Source organism: Streptopelia decaocto (genome assembly GCF_964273445.1).
Source record: "Streptopelia decaocto genome assembly, chromosome: 1".
NCBI lineage: Eukaryota > Metazoa > Chordata > Aves > Columbiformes > Columbidae > Streptopelia > Streptopelia decaocto.
This window is the reverse complement of record NC_138663.1, coordinates 149,384,429-149,403,420: the sequence shown is the minus strand read 5'-3', so window position 1 is coordinate 149,403,420 and position 18,992 is coordinate 149,384,429. Positions and strand designations below refer to the sequence as shown.

Sequence of the window (18,992 nt, the reverse complement as noted above, 5' to 3'; positions counted from 1 at the left end):
TTGTTCAATAGGTTAAAATCCTCCCTTGCAGGATATTTTACTTCACTAGATAACTGGTATTGTATTTTTGACTTTAAGATAATAAATGTAGGAACAAGAAAAGAAAGTGAGATCTGTGGCTGCTTCTTGTCCATGGAAAAGCTTTATTTTACTGCAGGTCAGCTAGGGTATTTTTGCTTTTAAGCCCTTGCTGAGAGAGAAATTATGCAGTGACGGGCAGCTGTTGAATTTTTGCCACGTGTTTTATCAATGGAGCTCTCTAGTGGATTTAAAGAAAGCCGTGCAAGGTTTTGCATTATGCTTAACATTTCCGAGGCAGTTTCCATTTAATTTCTTTCGCATGAATCATGTAGTTCTGTATCTAACTGTAAACTTGCACATCATACAGTCATGCCTACTGTAGTTTGTTTGGTGGTTTTTTTTTTTAGCTTTTGTCTTAAATGTATATAATCTTTAAATCAAACACTACTGTTTGAAATCCATTAATGTGTGTCTGGGTTTTTATTTTAAATTTCAGTGCATCTCATTTTTTGAAAATTTGAATTCACATAAGTAGCTCTGTAAAAACGATTATTCTTTCTAATGATAAATTTTATAAGGGTGAATGTGTCTGTTGGGGGAGATAGGTAGCGCTCAAAAGTATTTTATTATCAAAAGTGTTTGTTTTACAGAACTTTGGGACAACAATAGTGGTTAATCCTGAAAAGGACAAGGATATGGTGCAAGAGCTACTAGATTTTAAGGATAAAGTGGACCATATCATAGAAGTGTGCTTTCAGAAAAATGAAAAATTTATAAACTTGATGAAGGAGTCCTTTGAAACATTTATCAACAAGAGACCAAATAAGCCTGCAGAATTGATAGGTACACAAATATTTTTCTGTAAAATATTTCAAAAATCTATAGAAAGCATGATAAGATAACGCTGCTGAGTGTGCTAGTGCAGTACGCATTCCGCTATAGGAGGCAAAAAAGAACCTGGGAGCGTGTCGGGTCTGAAAAGCTTGGGGTGTGCTGTTCGCAGTGTCCTGCCGGAGCATGCCAACCTCTGCCGTCCCTGCCCCGCTGCCTGCGTGCTGCCTGGCGCTAACAGCTGCTCCCACAGCGTCCTGCTGATGCTGTGAGTGGGGCAAGAGGTTAGGGGGGAAGAGTAGCTGTGGCAAAAAGCAAGGGGGTTGGTTTTAATTGTGGTAGTAGAGGAGTTCATTGTCAGAAAGGACAAAGTACAGCACATCTGTCTGACTTGAGGGCTGAAGTTGGGAGAACAATTTTAAAGCCTTCAGATACAAGGAGTTTAATAGAGAAAAAAAAATCTTGTTACCTTGAAAAGGAAACTAGTGCTCATTAAGGAGAAAAATAATAAAACCATCTTAAAAGTACTACTATGGGGTTTATCCCTGTTCTGACTGTTTTGCCTGCAGTGAAAACTGTGGCATTTTACATTGGGAGAGGATCTCGCTCCTTGGTTGGCTGTTTTTCCTCTGTATGTTCTTTTGCCTTTATTCTATTTATTTTGTAGCTTCCCTCCAAAACCAGCTTTATGTAGAGAGAAATTTCACAACCTAGTGATACAGGTTAAAGCCATGATACGGGCTGCTTTCGTTTCTGAATTGTGGTGTTTCAGCTTCTGCAAAGGTTTCCTTCTTGTGCAGAAGGTTGTATAGGGATACTAATGTGGCTTAATAAATACTTAGCTAAACTCATGGCTTAACCTTACTTCTGGCATTCTGAAGCTACTAACTTGCTTCTGTTTAAATTTTGGTGTGTTCCTACCAAGGAGCATGACAGATGTGGTAAAGGTCTACAAAATATAGTCCTCTGTGTTGTTCTGTTTCTGTTTCTCATAAAATACATCCATGTGCATTGTACACTTCCAAAACATTGTCTTTCAACAATTAATGTGCTTGCTATGGCTATAACATAAAATGTGGGAACTTTGAATGCATTAATTTGAATGCATTAATTTGAATGGTTTTACTGTGTTCTCTTTTTTTTCTTGGATGGTTCCTTCTTGTGATACTTTTCCTTTATGACAGTAGTGCAATAGGGCTCTGTCATTCCACTGAACACAGGGGTGGAAAACAGAAAATAGAAAAATTAGCACTTATCCTATATTTTAATATATAGTAATATTTCAAGTGGGAGGCATTTAAGTCGATGATTTCAGAAATTTTTTTTAAGCTATTAAACTGTTTTATTTATTTGTAGCGAAATATGTGGATTCCAAGTTAAGAGCTGGTAATAAAGAAGCAACAGATGAAGAGCTGGAAAGAATCCTTGACAAAATCATGATCATATTTAGGTTTATTCATGGTAAGAAATATCTGTTGGCAGTTGATGCAATTTAACATGTTTTCCTTGCTACTAGCAGAACTGTATTCCTCTGAATGTAAGAGATCTTTTTTAGCATGAGTTTCTGCTAAACGTGGTCTTAAGTTCAGGTTGTCTTACATCTAAAGGAGCACAATAAATACACCAGGGAGGACAAACTTGTCCTGTGGAAATTGGCAAGTTCCAGGCTTTTCACAGTCTGTGAGTAGAGACTTGAGAATTAGAACTGTTGATGGAAATTTGTTGTTTGTTTTTTTTTTTTCTTCTTTTTTCCACATAAATTAGCCATATCTGTTACCAAAACCTCTCCTCTCTAATGTCTCAGAAAGGTTAGTACAGATTTTCTCTTCCTGGCCCGCCTGATGGTGGTGGGTCCAAAGTACATGAAAACCCAGCAACTAATGAGTTGTCCTCATCATGCCTGAGAATGAATGCAGAGGAGGGCTCAGAATGATGGGAGAAAATGCTGTTGCTGTGTTTTACCGCTTTTGAAATGCACTTCCCTAATGTATGTCCTTATCTGAGCAAAACCTTTGAATGTGGTAGGAGACTTTTTCTTGCTAGGTTGGATATTAGAAAAAAAATATGTGGTTGTGTCCAATAGAGATGCACAGTCCATGTTTTGAGGGGAGTGGGATGTGTGTGTTGGGCTGGGGTGGAATAGGCAGAAACTATGAATTCTGTATTGATTTCTGTTTGTCCTGAGAGCTGTGGGTTCTTTTCTTACAAAATCAAAAACAAGTACAATATAATGGGAAAGCAGACAAGAAATCAGTCACAAGGCAATATTGTTTGCATCATTATTTTTGTCAAATGCAAAGGCTAGTGGATGGAGATGGTGAATGAAAACATTATCACTGGCAATTTGTCAGCCTAAGAGATTAATCTCTGTTAAATCTCAAACTTCAACCAACTTCTTTTCTCTTAATATTTTTGTAGTACTGAGCTAAGAGTTGAAGTTTATTTTGAGCTATCTAGTGCATAAAAGTCCTTTTCAAGAGCAGATGATAATTAGTGGTTAGTTTCTGGGCATTTGACTTTTTGATAGCATCTTGATGCTGTTTCATAAAACAACACTTTACCAGAGGGCAGGATGGAGAAGGGTGAAGGAAGTTTATTAACTGTAGCTTTCCCATAGCAGAGACACAGGTGTGGATTCCAGAAATTCTTCTAAAATAATTGATTTGCAAGGTACAACATCGAGCAAATCAAGCTGAGTGCCTCCTGAAGAGGGATCCTCAGCAGAAAAACACTTGGGCAATTATACCCCCATAGCCCAAGTCCCCATCCCCCAGACACCATTCCAGGCCAATTGCAAAATGAGAGTCTGAGATCTCCCCTTCATTGAATCTCTACATTTTCATTAGGCAGGCTGTCAGTTAAAGCTCTGACCTTCAGTTGCTATTTTGCACCTGCAGCTGGAAAATATAAATTCTTGGTAACTGCCAAAACATTCTTCTGTTAGGCACCGTTCTGTTCCTTTACTTATCTCCAGGGACACGGCTCCCGTTATCTTCAAGCTCGAAGACACTGAGGCCTTTTTTACTTAACAAAGCAGGAATTTCAAAGCTTGCAGAAGTTATGCTAAGCAAACTTAACTTATGCTAGGTGAATTCTATATAAGCAGTTTCTAACCAAGTTCTATAAGAAGCAGTATACTCAGTAATTTAATAAGCTGAGGTAATCTACTCCCTAACAAGAAGGAAGAGTCTCAGAGGAATCACTGCATTGGAAGGTGTTTGCAAGGAATTAGGAGGGGCTACTGTAGCAGCACAAATAGTGCCTTGAGTTACACTGAATTTCTTCCTCTTAAAAGTGAAACAACTTGCTGGTATCTTTGCACTATCAGTAGAAAAGATTTGTGGAAGTTGTGGTTTAAGGTGTGAAATTCTGTGGGTGCCTGTCTGACCTATTTATTTCAAAAGGCTATTGGCAAACCAAGTAAGAAGACTTGTGACTTTTTTTTTTTTTCACCTTAGGCTTTTGAAGATTATTTCTTTAATACATAGGAACTCTTTTTCTTTTTTTCTCCTTTTTTTTTTTTTTTTTTAAATTCTAATAAATCAGACCACCAGAAGGAAAATGTTCTTCTGGATCCCAGAATGATTTCTTATGATTTGCAGCTGTTCCAATGGGAAATACAAGGCAGCCCATGATCCTGGGGGAGGAAAAAAAAAAAAAATAAAAAGTTTTCAAGATATGTTAATAAAATATTAAATGAACAACCTGTCTGCATATTTTTCAAGAAAGGCTTCTGTCACAAACCTGAAGTGCAATGATGCAAAATAGAATGTATGATTTCAGTTGTATTTTATTTTTGTCTCAATTTCCATACAGGTAAAGATGTGTTTGAGGCATTTTATAAGAAAGACTTGGCCAAAAGACTCCTGGTTGGGAAAAGCGCATCAGTAGATGCTGAGAAGTCCATGTTGTCGAAGCTTAAACATGGTAGGTGTCTTCAGATGTGTTGAATTATTACTTTTTGACGTGTAATTTGGAATATTTATTTTCTCATGCTTTAAGAAGTGACAAGCCGGATTTTAAGTAACAGATGAGCATATCACAATTTTCTTTGTGCTCAGTGAGAACTATTGGGCTGACCTCTGAGATACATGACTGGTTTCTTTAATGTACCCACAGAGGAGCAAAATCCTTAAAACATGTTCCTTGTTGTGGGTGCTCTGGACCCTGGCAAATCTGACTCGGCTGTCTCGGGTTAAACCTTTATTGCTTGTTCTGTAATTGTGGGATCTTTGCTTTAATTTGTGTGACAGAATGTGGCGCTGCTTTTACCAGCAAACTGGAGGGCATGTTCAAGGACATGGAACTGTCAAAAGATGTCATGGTTCAGTTTAAGCAGGTACTTGTAGCTTGTGTTTGTGCTAAACTTTCAGTAGTGATGGGGAAGCACTTAGTGGTGTTATACCTTGGATTAAGCTAGAATAAAATTAAACAGCTTTTGAGCAGGCCCTGGTCATAGTAACAAGAGTCTATTTATAGGTCTATTTATAGAACATAATTTATTTACTGTATATCTATTCAGAGAGAGACTTACTTTACAGTTTTATTTCTTTCCTTTTTAAGTAAATTACAGTCTAAATAACATGTAGTGATTTAGTTGTCTAACATACTTCAAAGTCCATATGCCTTCATTCTGTAAACTGTTGCTGCTCTGTTGAATTCTCTGTGAATGACCCACACTCCCTGGAGGTTGCCAAGTGCACAGAAGCCATGTATGTCTCAGCCCCAAAGCTTCCACACTGCCGGTGATGAAGGGAATGCTTGGAGGAAATACTGTATACGCTCTCCCTGTTGTTGCCCTTCTCACTGGGTACCTGTTTTGGGGCATTATTTATGGTGATACTGGGGTAGAGATCTGCCCCAGGACACTTGCTCCTGTAATAAAGTACTCTAGTGACTTTTCTGTCACAGACTTTGCAGCCTGGCTTGACTGATGCTCTGCTTGAGTTTTATGAAAATGTATTGTCTAGCAGACATCTGGAAGTCCCAGGGGATCCTTTTGGTCTTACAGTTCTCGCCCTGGCTTCTGATCAAAAGCTTTTCTTTTGCTTTATTTGCATGTGATTGAAGTTCTTTGACCTTAATATCCTGTAAATGCGGTGGTCTGGGATACTTTGAGGCACATTGTGCTTTTCTTTCTACTTCCAGCTCTTGCTGTGATTTGAAATTGGGGAGAGGGGCATTAAATAGTCATTCAAAATCCTGGTAGAGCATGTCTAAACAAGGATGTGGCCTGTAGAAATTTTTCTTTATTATCCTAATTCTAAATTTTTAACTTAAATATATGTATTTTCTAATTTAGCATGCAGACAGGATACCTAAATGATGTTTGTCTCTTGTGTTTTAGTATATGCAGAACCAAAGCGATCCAGGAAATATAGACCTGACAGTAAATATATTAACTATGGGATATTGGCCAACTTATACACCTATGGAAGTCCACTTAAATTCAGAGGTTAGTGTTTGAATTCTTCTAAAAGCACTTTATGGAGTGGAATCGTAATCACTATCATATAGGGTGAACTAATGCCCTTGATGTAATGTTTTTCTGCTAGATATTTAAGGGGTTTAAAGATTCCAAAATTGCAAAAAATAAAATGTAGTGGATAAAATCCACTTTTGTTTTTTAGATGTTTGTTTCACGTAGTATGTTCTTTACCTTTTTAATAATAATAACAATAATATCAAGTTAGTATTAAAATCAAATCAGTGTCCTACTTAGCATTGCAGTCAATCACTTAAAACTGGGCAGTTCGCCTTAATTTAGTTAATTTTAATTTAACTACATCAGTTAGACGTTTTGATCTAGCCAATAGTTATGTTACTGCACATTTTTTTTTTCAGTGAGGGTGGTGAAACACTGGCCCAGGTTGCCCAGAGAGTTGGTAGATGCCCCATCCCTGGAGACATTCCAGGCCAGGCTGGACGGGGCTCTGAGCAACCTGATCTAGTTGCAGATGTCCCTGCTCATTGCAGGGGATTGGACTAGATGACCTTTGAAGGTCCCTTCCAACCCAAACTATTCTATGATCCTTCCTCTGTTCCTTGCAATGTGTCTCACAGAATTAGCCCCTGCATTTAAATGGCATTTACCTGAAAAAGGATTGCTTCCAAGTTGAGAGATTTTTTCCAAAGTTCCTACCAGTAGTGATTGATGTTGAAATACGTATTTGCAGTCCTATTTCCTGCAATACTTGGCTACATCTGAAATGTGGGAAGCACTGCAGAGGCCAGAGGTGGTAGCAATGTTCCCATTCGGTTCAGAAGCTGTGGAAGTTTTTTTGCTTTTGCTTCTCTGGCATCATTTCCTCAGTAGGCTACTTCAGAAGGATCCAACCTAAGCAAAACATCATGAAAATGGAGGGGTAAAATCCCCTTATTTGAAATACAAGAGGGTATAAAGTACTGAAATCAGACTTGAATATGTATAGGACAAACTAAAGGAAGAGCTTGGGAGTAGATGGTAATAGTGTATAGATCTAAGATCTGTGCTTTTTGTCCTGTGGTTCCCTGGTCAGATTCAAAGTTCAGGACAAAACTGGTATGTATTTTTGAGGTTTAAAACCCTTTACCTGGAGGTTATTTTACTTTTATTTAAAACAAACAAAAAACAACAACCAAAAAAGAGAAATCAAAAGCTATTTTTTGAATTGAGACTTTGATTTGTGCATAATAGCATGCATGCACTTGAGAGCAGAATTTTGCTCTTTGTATTTAGTTCTTCACATGAAAACACTTGCTATGAAACATTGTTGAGGAGAACTAAAAACATTAGTAACCTCATCTGGGTGTTCCTGCTCCGGCAGGGGGATTGGACTAGATGATCTTTCAAGGTCCCTTCCAATCCCTAACATTCTGTGATTCTGAGTTCTGTGAGTTACATGTGTGGAATCAACTGACATCACTGCACTGGTCTAACATAAATAAATTTTCCCATCTCTTTGCTTTACAGATGATAAAGCTTCAAGAGGTATTTAAAACCTTTTACCTGGGAAAACACAGTGGTCGAAAGCTTCAGTGGCAGACCACTCTAGGGCATGCTGTCCTGAAGGCGGAATTTAAGGAAGTAAGTTTGCTTGTTTAATGCTTAGCCTGTTGGGATAAAATTTAAGGCAATAATTTGGAATCCAGTCATGTATTGTATTTTTTATAAAGGTAGTAACACTTTTCTGGAGGAACAGTCGCAATTCAATACTGTTACTTTATATAGAACATAGGCTTTTATAGTTAAAGTGAAATACTACCTAGCTAATGGAAGAGAATGATGTGATATCTCTTGTTAACATTTGTATTTGTTTGATAGGAGTTGTTGCTCATTCAAACAAAGAAGGTTGTAATAAAGCAGGAAGGTGATTAAAAAAAAGCAGCATATTTTTATTTTAATATGGAATTGTTTTGATCATATAAATACTGGTGACACTTGTAGGATGCTTCACTGATACAAAAAGGGATTGAAGGGTGTGAGTGATGTAATGACTCTGGTTAAAATTTAAATGCTTGTTGAATTATTTAAGTCTTAAATAACCACATCGTTTCTTAATGTGGTTTTGTCACATGGAATGTCTTGCCTTGCTAATACTGCAGCTTAATTGAGCCACGGCAAAGACAAAAAAACTTGAATTCCTTTACTAACTCATTGTGAAAATGAAACTTAGAGGTTTAGACAGTATGTAACAGTAGGATAGGTTTGTAGTTGTCGATTGACAGAAGCATTTATGTCTGTCTGAAGGGTTTATGTCCTTTTTCATTGCCTGTTTGCACAGACGTTGTGCTGCTGATAATACTGTCACTCTGTATCATAGTAAACCAAATTATCTTTTGTTTTTTTTTTTCATATTTGATCCAATGCCGAGATTTCTTTTGCATTACTTTGCTCATCTCTATAAAATGAAACTTGTGTGTAATATGAAGACATTTGCTCTTGATGGTGGCAAAGCCAGAATTTCATATATTGTGATTAAAATGAAGTAAATTATGTGAAGTAAATATAAGGCCATTCTAATGAGCTTCTACCGTGTGCTGTATTGCTACTGTTAGAGGAGCAAAAGAAGAGGTTTTTAAAATACCCTGTTTCCTCAATACTGCATTCAGGCAGATTCTTTTGTGTGCTAGGCATTCGAAAATGCACATCTTCTAGATATAGAAAAAAGAGTGTATAGCTTCTGTAACTTGTCAGATTTGGGAGATAGAACAGAAAATTATCTGAATATTACTTCTAATTATTTGATATTTCTTTTTTAGGGAAAGAAAGAATTTCAAGTATCGCTCTTTCAGACATTAGTTTTGCTTATGTTTAACGAAGGAGATGAATTCAGTTTTGAAGAAATTAAAATGGCCACTGGTGTAGGTAGGAAGAATACTTTTTGATTCTTAAATTTATTCATTGAGTGATTGCCAATTATGATTCGGTATGTTATGGCCTAACTTTAAGAAATTTGCCATGATCTTTAGGACAAACTTTATGAGCCAATACTATACAGACACCAAAAGACATGAGGAAAACACACTGCTGCTGCTTCCTAGTGTAGATAAAATAGATAAGTGACAAAATTCATAGTAAGAGCTGTGTAGCACATGGTACTACTAACAATCTTTTAGATTTACAAAATGTAGCATTGCAATTCTTAAAATTCAAGCAGTGATAAAGGCTGTGCATACAGATTATTTTTATTCTATTACAGTTTCAAATATTATATTTTGAAAATTAGGTGTTGTAGCATGCTGTCATTTGGGGGTGATTCAAGGTAGTATTTTCAATGGAGCTGTACAGAGAGCTTGCCCAGCTGTTTTCCATTACTGCTGCAGGAGTACCCTATTTACATTAGAACAGGTTTGTTAAGAAGAGCAGTGCCCTGTAGGGTGTCAAAAAGTCACACTCATGGCAAGTAGAACAGTACTTCATGGGTGATAACCGCATTGCTGAAAAAAACTACCACCAAAACCCCACCACAAAACAAAGAAAAAACAAACAAACAAACAAAAAACCACCACCAACAAAAGAAAACACAAAAAAACCCAACACCACAACCAGCAACAAATCAAACAAAACATCATGTGGATTGCTGCAGCTTTAGTATATTGCTGTCTTCATCTGCATTAATTGGCCATAGTTGGAACTTGTGTTTTCCAGTCACTGTTACAATAAATTACCGACAGTTTCTTTAAAGAGATGAGATTGTCCCTGGTACAGTTAGAAAATGCATAAACCGTCACTCAGAGAGAGAATGGTTGCCTTCTCTTTAGTAACTGTGCTTCTTTGAGATGTGTCATCCAAATATACTGCATGGTTTTACCTACCTTACTCATTACCAATAAAGCCTCTAGGAGTTGTAGGTTTTGTAATTATTTCAGTGGTTGATAGGTAATTGCAGATTCCTTCCCTTTGGCACACTGGGACCTGTGGCTTAGCATGCAGGGCAGAAGCAAAGCTCCAAAGTATACCAAGAGCTGTGAACATCATCCTTTGTTTGGGCAAAACCACAACTCAACAATCTGCATTTACTGGGGGTGAAATGCCCAAACAGTACTAAACATAATAAATGTCTGTTTAGTCAGTGTGGTTTAAAGGGGTTTTTTGTAATCATAAAACAGATGGAAGTTTAAAAAAAGGAAGAGATCACTCTGTGTGAAAGTTAAAGTATTTTAGAAATAATAAGAGTGTTAGCTACACTGTACTTCAGCACCAGATCGCAAAACCTTTCTTTCAATTTTTAGCCTAAAACTCTGTTCAGGAGATCCAACGCATTCGGTGATAATTTTATATGGTAGAATACTTTCCTTCACAGACTGCAGAGGCTGTTGTAAGGCAAAATCTTGATACAAGACTTCACAACATCATTATTAGAATGTTTTAGACTTCATTTTATCTACTCATGCAAATGCTTTTAGCTTTAAATCATACTAGATAAAATTTTCCTCACCCACTTGTTTCTACTACTTTCCTGTTGTGAGGGAAGTTTGTGACTGTAATAGCTGTCAGCTCTGCCTTGTCACAAAGCATCTTCTTATCAATTTAGACTTCTCTTCTGTTTTTTTATTTTATAATATATTATCTGGCGTGTGTTAAAAATAGTGATGAAATCCTAAAATGAGTGGCTTGAGTTTCTTGTCATCAACTGTTTTTGTTTTTTTTCTTCTAAAGTCCTATTACTACCAAACAAAACTAAAGTAATAAAACCAGGCTCACGTTAATGTGAAATCTTTTCTGAAACTACTTATGGATAGAAAGCTCACTGAGATGAGCCTGAGTGTATTCCTGACATGTATAATTCTCTGCATGATCTCAGCACTTCCCTGTGAAAGATGTGAGACCAAGCTCCAAGGCTGTAAGTTGTTACCTAATTGGAACTTAGCTGCAAGAAAGTATTAACATAAAGCCAGTAACTTTTATTGTATTTCTAGATTAATCACATAATGCTCTTCATTATGATGTTTTGTTCTGCTTTCTCCCATCCTTTGAACTTCTTCACAGAGGACAGTGAATTAAGAAGAACCTTGCAGTCTTTAGCTTGTGGAAAAGCACGAGTGTTGATTAAAAATCCAAAGGGCAAGGATGTAGAAGATGGAGATAAATTCATCTTTAATGGTGATTTCAAGCACAAATTGTTTAGAATAAAGATCAACCAAATTCAAATGAAGGAAACAGTATGTATTTATTTTTTTGCATTGATTCTCTTTATGTTAACTATTTATCCACATTTCTCACAGGGAGATACACAATCTCTGCATCTCCTACCACCTCCACCTTTTGCATGTGGAGAAAGGAAGCAGATATTTAACAGTTTTGGTAGTCAGGATGACTCGCAGAGGCATTAAAGATTTTAAAACTCACTGAAAATGGAACAGCTTATGTTCCTTCCCATGCTTGCAAATTTAGATGCCTAAAACTGGTAAGATCTTGTAGATGTTTCAGTCCATCTTAGTTTTTGTGGTATGGCTGAAGTTCTGGTACTGTACTGAACTCATGAATCAAATATCACCACTTCACTTCCTTATTTAGTGGTTAAGAGACTTATTAAAAGTCAAGGTTCTCGCTATTTTTGCAGTGGATGTCTTTGTTGTACTTGAATTCAAATTCCTGACACAAGGTGATGTGCTCTCATTAACACTGAGGTGTTTCCCTTTTGCCTTTGCATATTGAAATCCCTAAAAGTCAAATTGGAGCTGATCAGTTTGATACAAAAGACTGCATATTTGGGCTGTCAAACTATTATGTGTTCTCTCAAAAATCTGAAGTGAGTTTTTAAGATCCACTTTAATCAAATAGATTTAAAATAAGATTACTTTTTTTTTCCTTTTTACATTATCCTTAATTTTATCTGTGGCTTGCTTCATCCAGTTAGTTCTTAGCGTGCAGCACTGCATGTGCCTGTCTCAAAGATGAATAAGAATACACAAGTTTCATTTCATTTAACTATAGAAATGTGATTGATTGAAAAATACCAATAAAAGGTGACGTGATTTGTGGCGTTGTATTGTTCTTTAGGTTGAGGAACAGGTCAGCACAACTGAAAGAGTATTTCAAGACAGGCAATATCAGATTGATGCTGCTATTGTGCGAATAATGAAGATGAGAAAGACTCTTGGTCATAATCTCCTTGTTTCTGAATTGTATAATCAACTGAAATTTCCCGTAAAGGTAACTGATTTTGTTTCTCCAACCATCCTAAAAATATGTAATATATTTTTCCATTGAGCTTGCCCGTAAAAGTAAGAAATGAGAAATATGTCTCAATCAAATCCAAATATTAAGGTATTAAAATGAGTGTGTGAAAAGAAATAAGCCAGAGTATCAGTAGGAAATGATATTTAGATATTTATTTTGGCACATTTTCTTATGTAGCTGTTAGCACTCCTTTTTTTTTTACATAAAATATATTTGCATTTATATTACTGTTATACTAATCTCATCTATTCTTGTAGCCTGGAGACTTGAAAAAGAGGATCGAATCTCTCATTGACAGAGACTATATGGAGAGAGACAAAGACAACCCCAATCAGTACCACTATGTTGCTTAATGGAGGAGAAATACTTTTATTTAAATGAAAAAATCAAAAAAAAAATAAAAACCAAAATCATTCACAAGTATCTTCAGGACACCAAATACCTATGCTGTTCCAGACTTTCCTGTTCGCAGATTTCAGGTTGATGTAGTATATTATTCAACCAGCTGCATGCACTGCTGTGGAAGAGAAGCAAAATGACACGTTAATTATCATCGTTGTCAAGACTCCTTACTAATTTTCAATGTCATGTTTTTATTTCTTTTAGTTACTCTCTTTTTTTTTTTTTCTTTTGGGTTCTTCAAAATTTAGTTTTACAGTTTTGTTTAACAATGTCATTGAAGTTGGATGGAAAAGTAAAATCACCTGTGTGAGAAATACTTCTGTGTTGGATGCACGTCTCATTTCTTCATTTCTCTGTTCTTAACTGCATCCATAAAGACCCTATATGCTGCATTCTTTAGCTACAGTGACAACTTGGGTAACTTTTAAAAAACCCTTGATTGATGAACACTTATGTACAAGCAGTGTTGTTGAAATACACTGAATTTTTGAAATTATGCACCATGAAAACCCTTGAACTCGTGTTCAATTGATTTTCTTTCAAATAATTTTAAGCTTCATTCTGGTTTGGATAAATCAGGTTTTGAAGTGAGATCCTTGAAGTGCCAAGAGGACAACTGTGTTCATGTGTGTAGTGAGTTGTTGGGTTATTTAGCTAAGATATGGATTATTATTTTATTACTACTTCTGCTGGTATGGGTGGCAAAGATTAGATCTGAGTCAAAGAGGCCCTACCTCATTTTAGGGCAACTGGTGTTCGTGTAATTGCAGTAACATTTAGTTTTGCCTTGAAAATAACATACAGGGAAACTACTGTATAGCGTGCTCCACTTTAAAAAACAAAATCTTTTCTTAAAGATGACTTTTATGATCTTGATATTGTGAAAGCATAGTTTTTTGTCTTGAAAGACTGAGGATTTTGTGAGTACTTTGTTACATATTGTATATATGCAAGTTGATTTGAATTGAAGAATGAAAGACACTGTAGATCTGCTAGATAATTGTGACTATAAGGAAGACACCCTTTGTTCTAATACTTACAAGACTCTGTTTACTTTCTGGATTTGCATACTAGTGTGATTCATTCTGAAAAAGAGCTACCAAAGGAATTTTGATCATGACATAAATGAGAATTTAACTGAGCAATATTTTCTTGAGAGATACCTAACTAAGTTTATGTAACATGGGGTTTGTGCATCAATTAAAAAGCCACCACCTCTTCTTAAAGTAAACATTGCTAAGAGTTGACATCTTGTGGATTTACAGAGTAAAGTCCTTGTTCTGTCATCTGGTGTCATTAATTGTATTGCATTCTTCTGAATTATTTTTGTTCCCTTTGTGTTTACAAACTAAACACATTTAGTTTATTGTATTTAAAATATATTTAATATTGTAATTTAATGTAGACTTATTTTAATATTTGAATCTTCAGTTAATGCAAATAAAATCTTTGATGCATATTAAATATTAATTTCTTAGCCTTTGTGACAATGTGGCACTTCCGTTTATTTGTGCAGTTTGTTCTTTAGTGTTAATTATACCATTCACTGAGAGTCTATGCATATGGAAACTCATCAGATCCATCTTACTGGACTTTTAAAACAAAAAGGAGTATGCGCCTTACAGAAGTGTAATGGCCAGAGGCTTTATCCACACAGAAAGCTGGCAGCAGTGCACAGTAATTGATATCAAGCAGTGAATGTTACTGCCTCCCCTTTCTGAACCTTGACTGCCTGGTTCAATGGTTTTAAACAATCTATTTAAAGCAGTGGTGTTATCCTGAAGATGACTGAAATGCTTCTGCCTTAAGAAGCAATGTTAATTGATTAAAAGTGCTGAGATGTGTAGGTTTTCTTAATTGCCATAGACTAGAACTCTTTGGCCAAGTTACTCTGGTATGGCAATTAAAAATGAGTTGTTCCATGAACAGTGGAAATAATGAAGCTGGTCTTTCTGTGTTGTATGCTCTTTGTCCTCTACTCTATCATCGCCATCAAATAACCTCAAGCAGCAGCACTGCAGAGGGTTTTTCTGCTTACCTCTGCCTTTCTGCTTGTGGGAGCACTGGTTTTGTTCTTCTTTATCCAGCTGCTCATCTTCACCTGACCTCCCAAACCTACAGAGACTGTATCCATCTCTGAAGATTTGTACTCTTCCAAATGGGTCTGAAAGTGGCTTCAGAGGATCCAAAGCTATGGGAGAGATTGACAGGCCAGGTGCTAGTGACTCTTTTTCTCTGGTCTTCATTTTTAATTTGATTTTTCTCAAATTTCTATTCCTGAATTTGTGTGTGCTGAACCAAACAGGTAAGCAGTTGCTCTGTTAGTCAGCATGGTAATCACTTCTTCACAGCAAAATAGCTGCATTTGATTGCTTTTTTGATAGCTGGTGACAGAATTTGACTGAGCATCCAGGCTCAACTAGGTGTTGGTCTGATGCCAGCTGTTTGGTTTACATTGCCACGAGTGTATTTGTGCCCACAGGGCAGAGGTTGCTAAACATCTCTTCCTGGAAGATCACTCAGTGTTGAAGACATTGGGCTGTAGCAAAGGAACAGATTTCCTCTGTAGAGCATTCATGTTCAGAAGGTGTCTTGAAAACCTGGATTTTGGCAATTCAGTATCCTTGGAACAAATTGTATAGCAGCTCTGTGGAATGATGAAAGTAATAGCAGGAATCTGGGATACAGGAAGGGACTCTCCAGTCTTAGCAAAACCTTCCCATTTAATTCAATTTAACATAAAACATTCAGATACCTCATCCAGACATATGTTATATGTATTTATAAAGCAATTTGCCTAAATGTGAGACCCTGTCATCTAGCCCAACATTTTCTGAGGGCAAGCAAGTGTGAGAATAAAGGCTGCTGGCTGACCTGCAGCTGCTTCTCAAGTCCAGCAGCTCCCCTTACAAGCCACCAAGAGTCTCCTTCCTGCCCACTCCCTGTGTCCTGTTTTCTCAGTTCTGTATTTCAGCTTCTGCTTTATTTCTTTATCTGAACTTGGGTTTATTATTTAACTCCCTTGCTCTGCTGCAGCTTCTTTCTTCCTTTCTTTGTGCTATCAATCTTTGAAAAAAAAAAAGTCACACACCTTTCAGGCAACTTTAGTGCATTGATTTGTTATGCAGATAGACCTGTTTGTATGTTTAGCATCTTTAGCAGGTGTGTTAGGGATGAACGGACTCTGTACTATAACCTTGGTTATCTAATTCTAGCAAGTCTCTTCAGAAAGAAAATAACCCAGTGAAGTCAGGGAATAATCAGCAAAAGTCTACAGCAGAAATGAAGTCATGTTTCATGGAAAGTCTTTTCTGGTAAAAATTCCCAGCCCGTACTCTGTCTTCCATGGTAGTACTCTGCCTGGACTTAGCAGAAGTTTGTACTGTAGCAACAGCTTCAAGATCTTGTGGGTATTTCCCATGTTCCTTCCTGTAAGCAGTCATTCTGCATCCATGGCTCTCCAGGGCCAGGAGCTGTCCCATGGTTCATCTGGAACTGTGTGCAGGTTGGTTGGACAGCAGCTCTGTCAAACAAAATTAGTAGGGATTGGGTATGGACTACATTTCCCTCAGTGATTGCACAAATTTGGCCCCTCCAGGCTGTCTATATACCAGCTTTTACAGAAGCTGTAACTTTGTTTGTTTATGTCTTAGCCTGCTATGAAGTTTGATTGATGTTGGCCAAGCAGTTTTTGAGTAGTGAGGCTGATGGCCAACACGGTTGCGTAAGATTTGTTTCATTAGGAAAACTGGCTAACACACACACCTGGTAATATTTCTGCTGACAATGACATAGAGATTGGGGTTTGTGCAGTCTCTACACAACTACAGAAAGGCTTAGGAAGGTGATGATCCACAGCACATAAGATCAACATCGTTCTCAACCGATAGCCTTATGTTCTTTACTTACCAATTTCTTGCCACCATATTGTTGCTTGATGCAAGTTATGTATCAATATTAATTGGTAGTTATCCAAGCATACATCAGTTTTCCATTTGCAGACATGAATTTTCCAGAAGAGGGACAGACTGCTGTGCAAGCTTAAACCTGACATTGGGCCTCCATCTCTACTTCGTTTGCTGTCAGGCTGCAAGTAGCTTGCAGACCTTTCTCCACTCCCAGTGCAGGTTCCAAAAACAGTGATCAAAACCTGAGAACAGCTGATGTCCCACCTCCATTAACCCCAACTCCTCTGCAGATGACTCATTCAAACATTTGACCAGAGCTGTTTCTTATGTCCTTTTTCAAGCTGACTAACTTCTGCTTTTGGCAACACATGGCAAGAAAGAAGATTGCTGGAAGTGCTGCAGGGAAAAGCAAACAAAAATAAAACATTTCTGTCTCTAAAAATGCGCAGATAGAAACACAGTATTAAGAAATTAATGTCTGTTTATGGTAATAGCACTATGAAAGCCAACCTGAAGAGCAAATAAACTTTGCTAGGATGTTTTGTGGAAATGGGAAGCATGAGTGAAAAGGGACAAATATCAGGGAACAGTCATCAACTTTCAGAGTAGCCGGACTTGACTTTAGCAGCTAGTAGTAGCTAAACTGCATTTCAAATCAGTTCTAAGTAAAAATGTTTGAAGGTAGCCTGGGAGCCTAAAGGATTCTGTCTCAGCACTGATTCATCGGGAGCACTCTAATGAGGAGAGGGATGACATGGCAGTCATTTCGAGAAAGCAGAAGCACACTGCTGTTGGCACACTTTCCAGTAGTATTAGAAATAGGATTCTGGTAGCAAAATAAGTGCTTCTGAGGTTTTAGATGAAGAAAGTGTATCCTTAACAGCTTAGAGAAGAGCATTGAATTACAAAGTGATCAAATGGCCTGGGTGCCCTATCTCTGTTACTATGCTAACATCTAAAAATGTCAATAGATGAACTTAACCTTTTTTCCAGTTCTCTCTCTCTCAAAAAAAAAAGACTTCTTAAAATTCTTGTTTATAGAAACATCAAACAACATCATAAACTATGTGAAAGCACAATTAGTTTTACCCATGCAACCACAAGTCTCTAGCAGTCCCTGTTTTGGCTTGGAACAGATACAGATACATATGTACACATCGGTATACGAAGATGTGTTATTTCAGAGCTAACAGACCATTAACTTCCAGTGCTTTGATACAGCTGAGACTAGATTAATTCTAGGCCAGATAATTGCATTCATCTTAGTCTGCGTTTGAAGTCAGTGGCAAGGAACATATTCTGGAGGCAATACAGAATTTAGGTGGGTTAATTGCTCACCAAAGCAATTTCTCACACTGCTCTATCACCTCGTGCTGCTTTCCCCACTGGGAACCACAGTTCAATGCCTAGAGCTGGCGAGGCTGCCCTGGGCCCTGATCATAGGATGTGGAAAGGACCATGTTGGAAAGGACCCACAAGGACCATAGAGTCCAACTCCTGTCCCTGCATATGACAACCTCACAGTTCACACCATGTGTCTGAGGGCATTGTCCAGTCTCTGCTTGAACACGGTCAGGCTTGGGACTGTGACACCTCCCTGGGGAGCCTGTTCCAGTGCTCCAACACCCTCTGGGTGAAGAACCCCACCTCTGGATGATGTTCCTCACAGCTCTCACCTGACACGAGTTACAGAGATAAGACTATAGCAGTTCAGAGAAAGACCCTAAACCTCCTAAGCTGTTACCCAACACCCTTGCCGCAGGTGAGGGTTGGGCAGATGGCCTGTGCCAGGGCAGCAGTGCCTCAGGGCCAAGCCACAGCTGCCTTCAGCCCACAGTGGAAGACGGCCCTGAAAATCATAGTTGGTTGGAAGAGAACCTTAAGACCATCGAGTTCAATCATAACCTAACTCTAGCACTAAACCACGTCCCCAAGAACCTCATCTATGCGTCTTTTAAACCCCTCCAGGGATGGTGACTCAACCACTTCCCTGGGCAGCCTGTTCCAATGCCTGACAACCCTTTCCATGAAGCAATATTTCATAATATCCAATCTAAAACCCTGGGCTCACGGGTTACGGCCGGTGCCAAGAGCTGGGGCTGAACCCCAGCAGCTCGTGACAGTGACGCAACGGACACACCCCTGCACGCGGTCACACGCGCGGA

General features: G+C 37.8%; 1 protein-coding gene across 1 annotated transcript in view; it reads left to right on the top strand.

The window, feature by feature from the left end:
• The window catches only part of CUL4A (cullin 4A), a 38,922-nt gene extending 24,513 nt beyond the window's left edge, over positions 1-14,409 (top strand). Inside the window, exons 11-20 of the mRNA XM_082049911.1 lie at positions 672-864; positions 2,209-2,313; positions 4,669-4,779; positions 5,106-5,191; positions 6,200-6,307; positions 7,805-7,918; positions 9,094-9,199; positions 11,324-11,496; positions 12,338-12,490; positions 12,775-14,409. Of these exons, the coding sequence (XP_081906037.1) occupies positions 672-864; positions 2,209-2,313; positions 4,669-4,779; positions 5,106-5,191; positions 6,200-6,307; positions 7,805-7,918; positions 9,094-9,199; positions 11,324-11,496; positions 12,338-12,490; positions 12,775-12,870 (1,245 nt within the window). The 3' untranslated portion in view covers positions 12,871-14,409. The remainder of the gene's footprint in view (positions 1-671; positions 865-2,208; positions 2,314-4,668; positions 4,780-5,105; positions 5,192-6,199; positions 6,308-7,804; positions 7,919-9,093; positions 9,200-11,323; positions 11,497-12,337; positions 12,491-12,774) is intronic.
• The last annotated feature ends 4,583 nt before the right edge of the window (positions 14,410-18,992 follow it).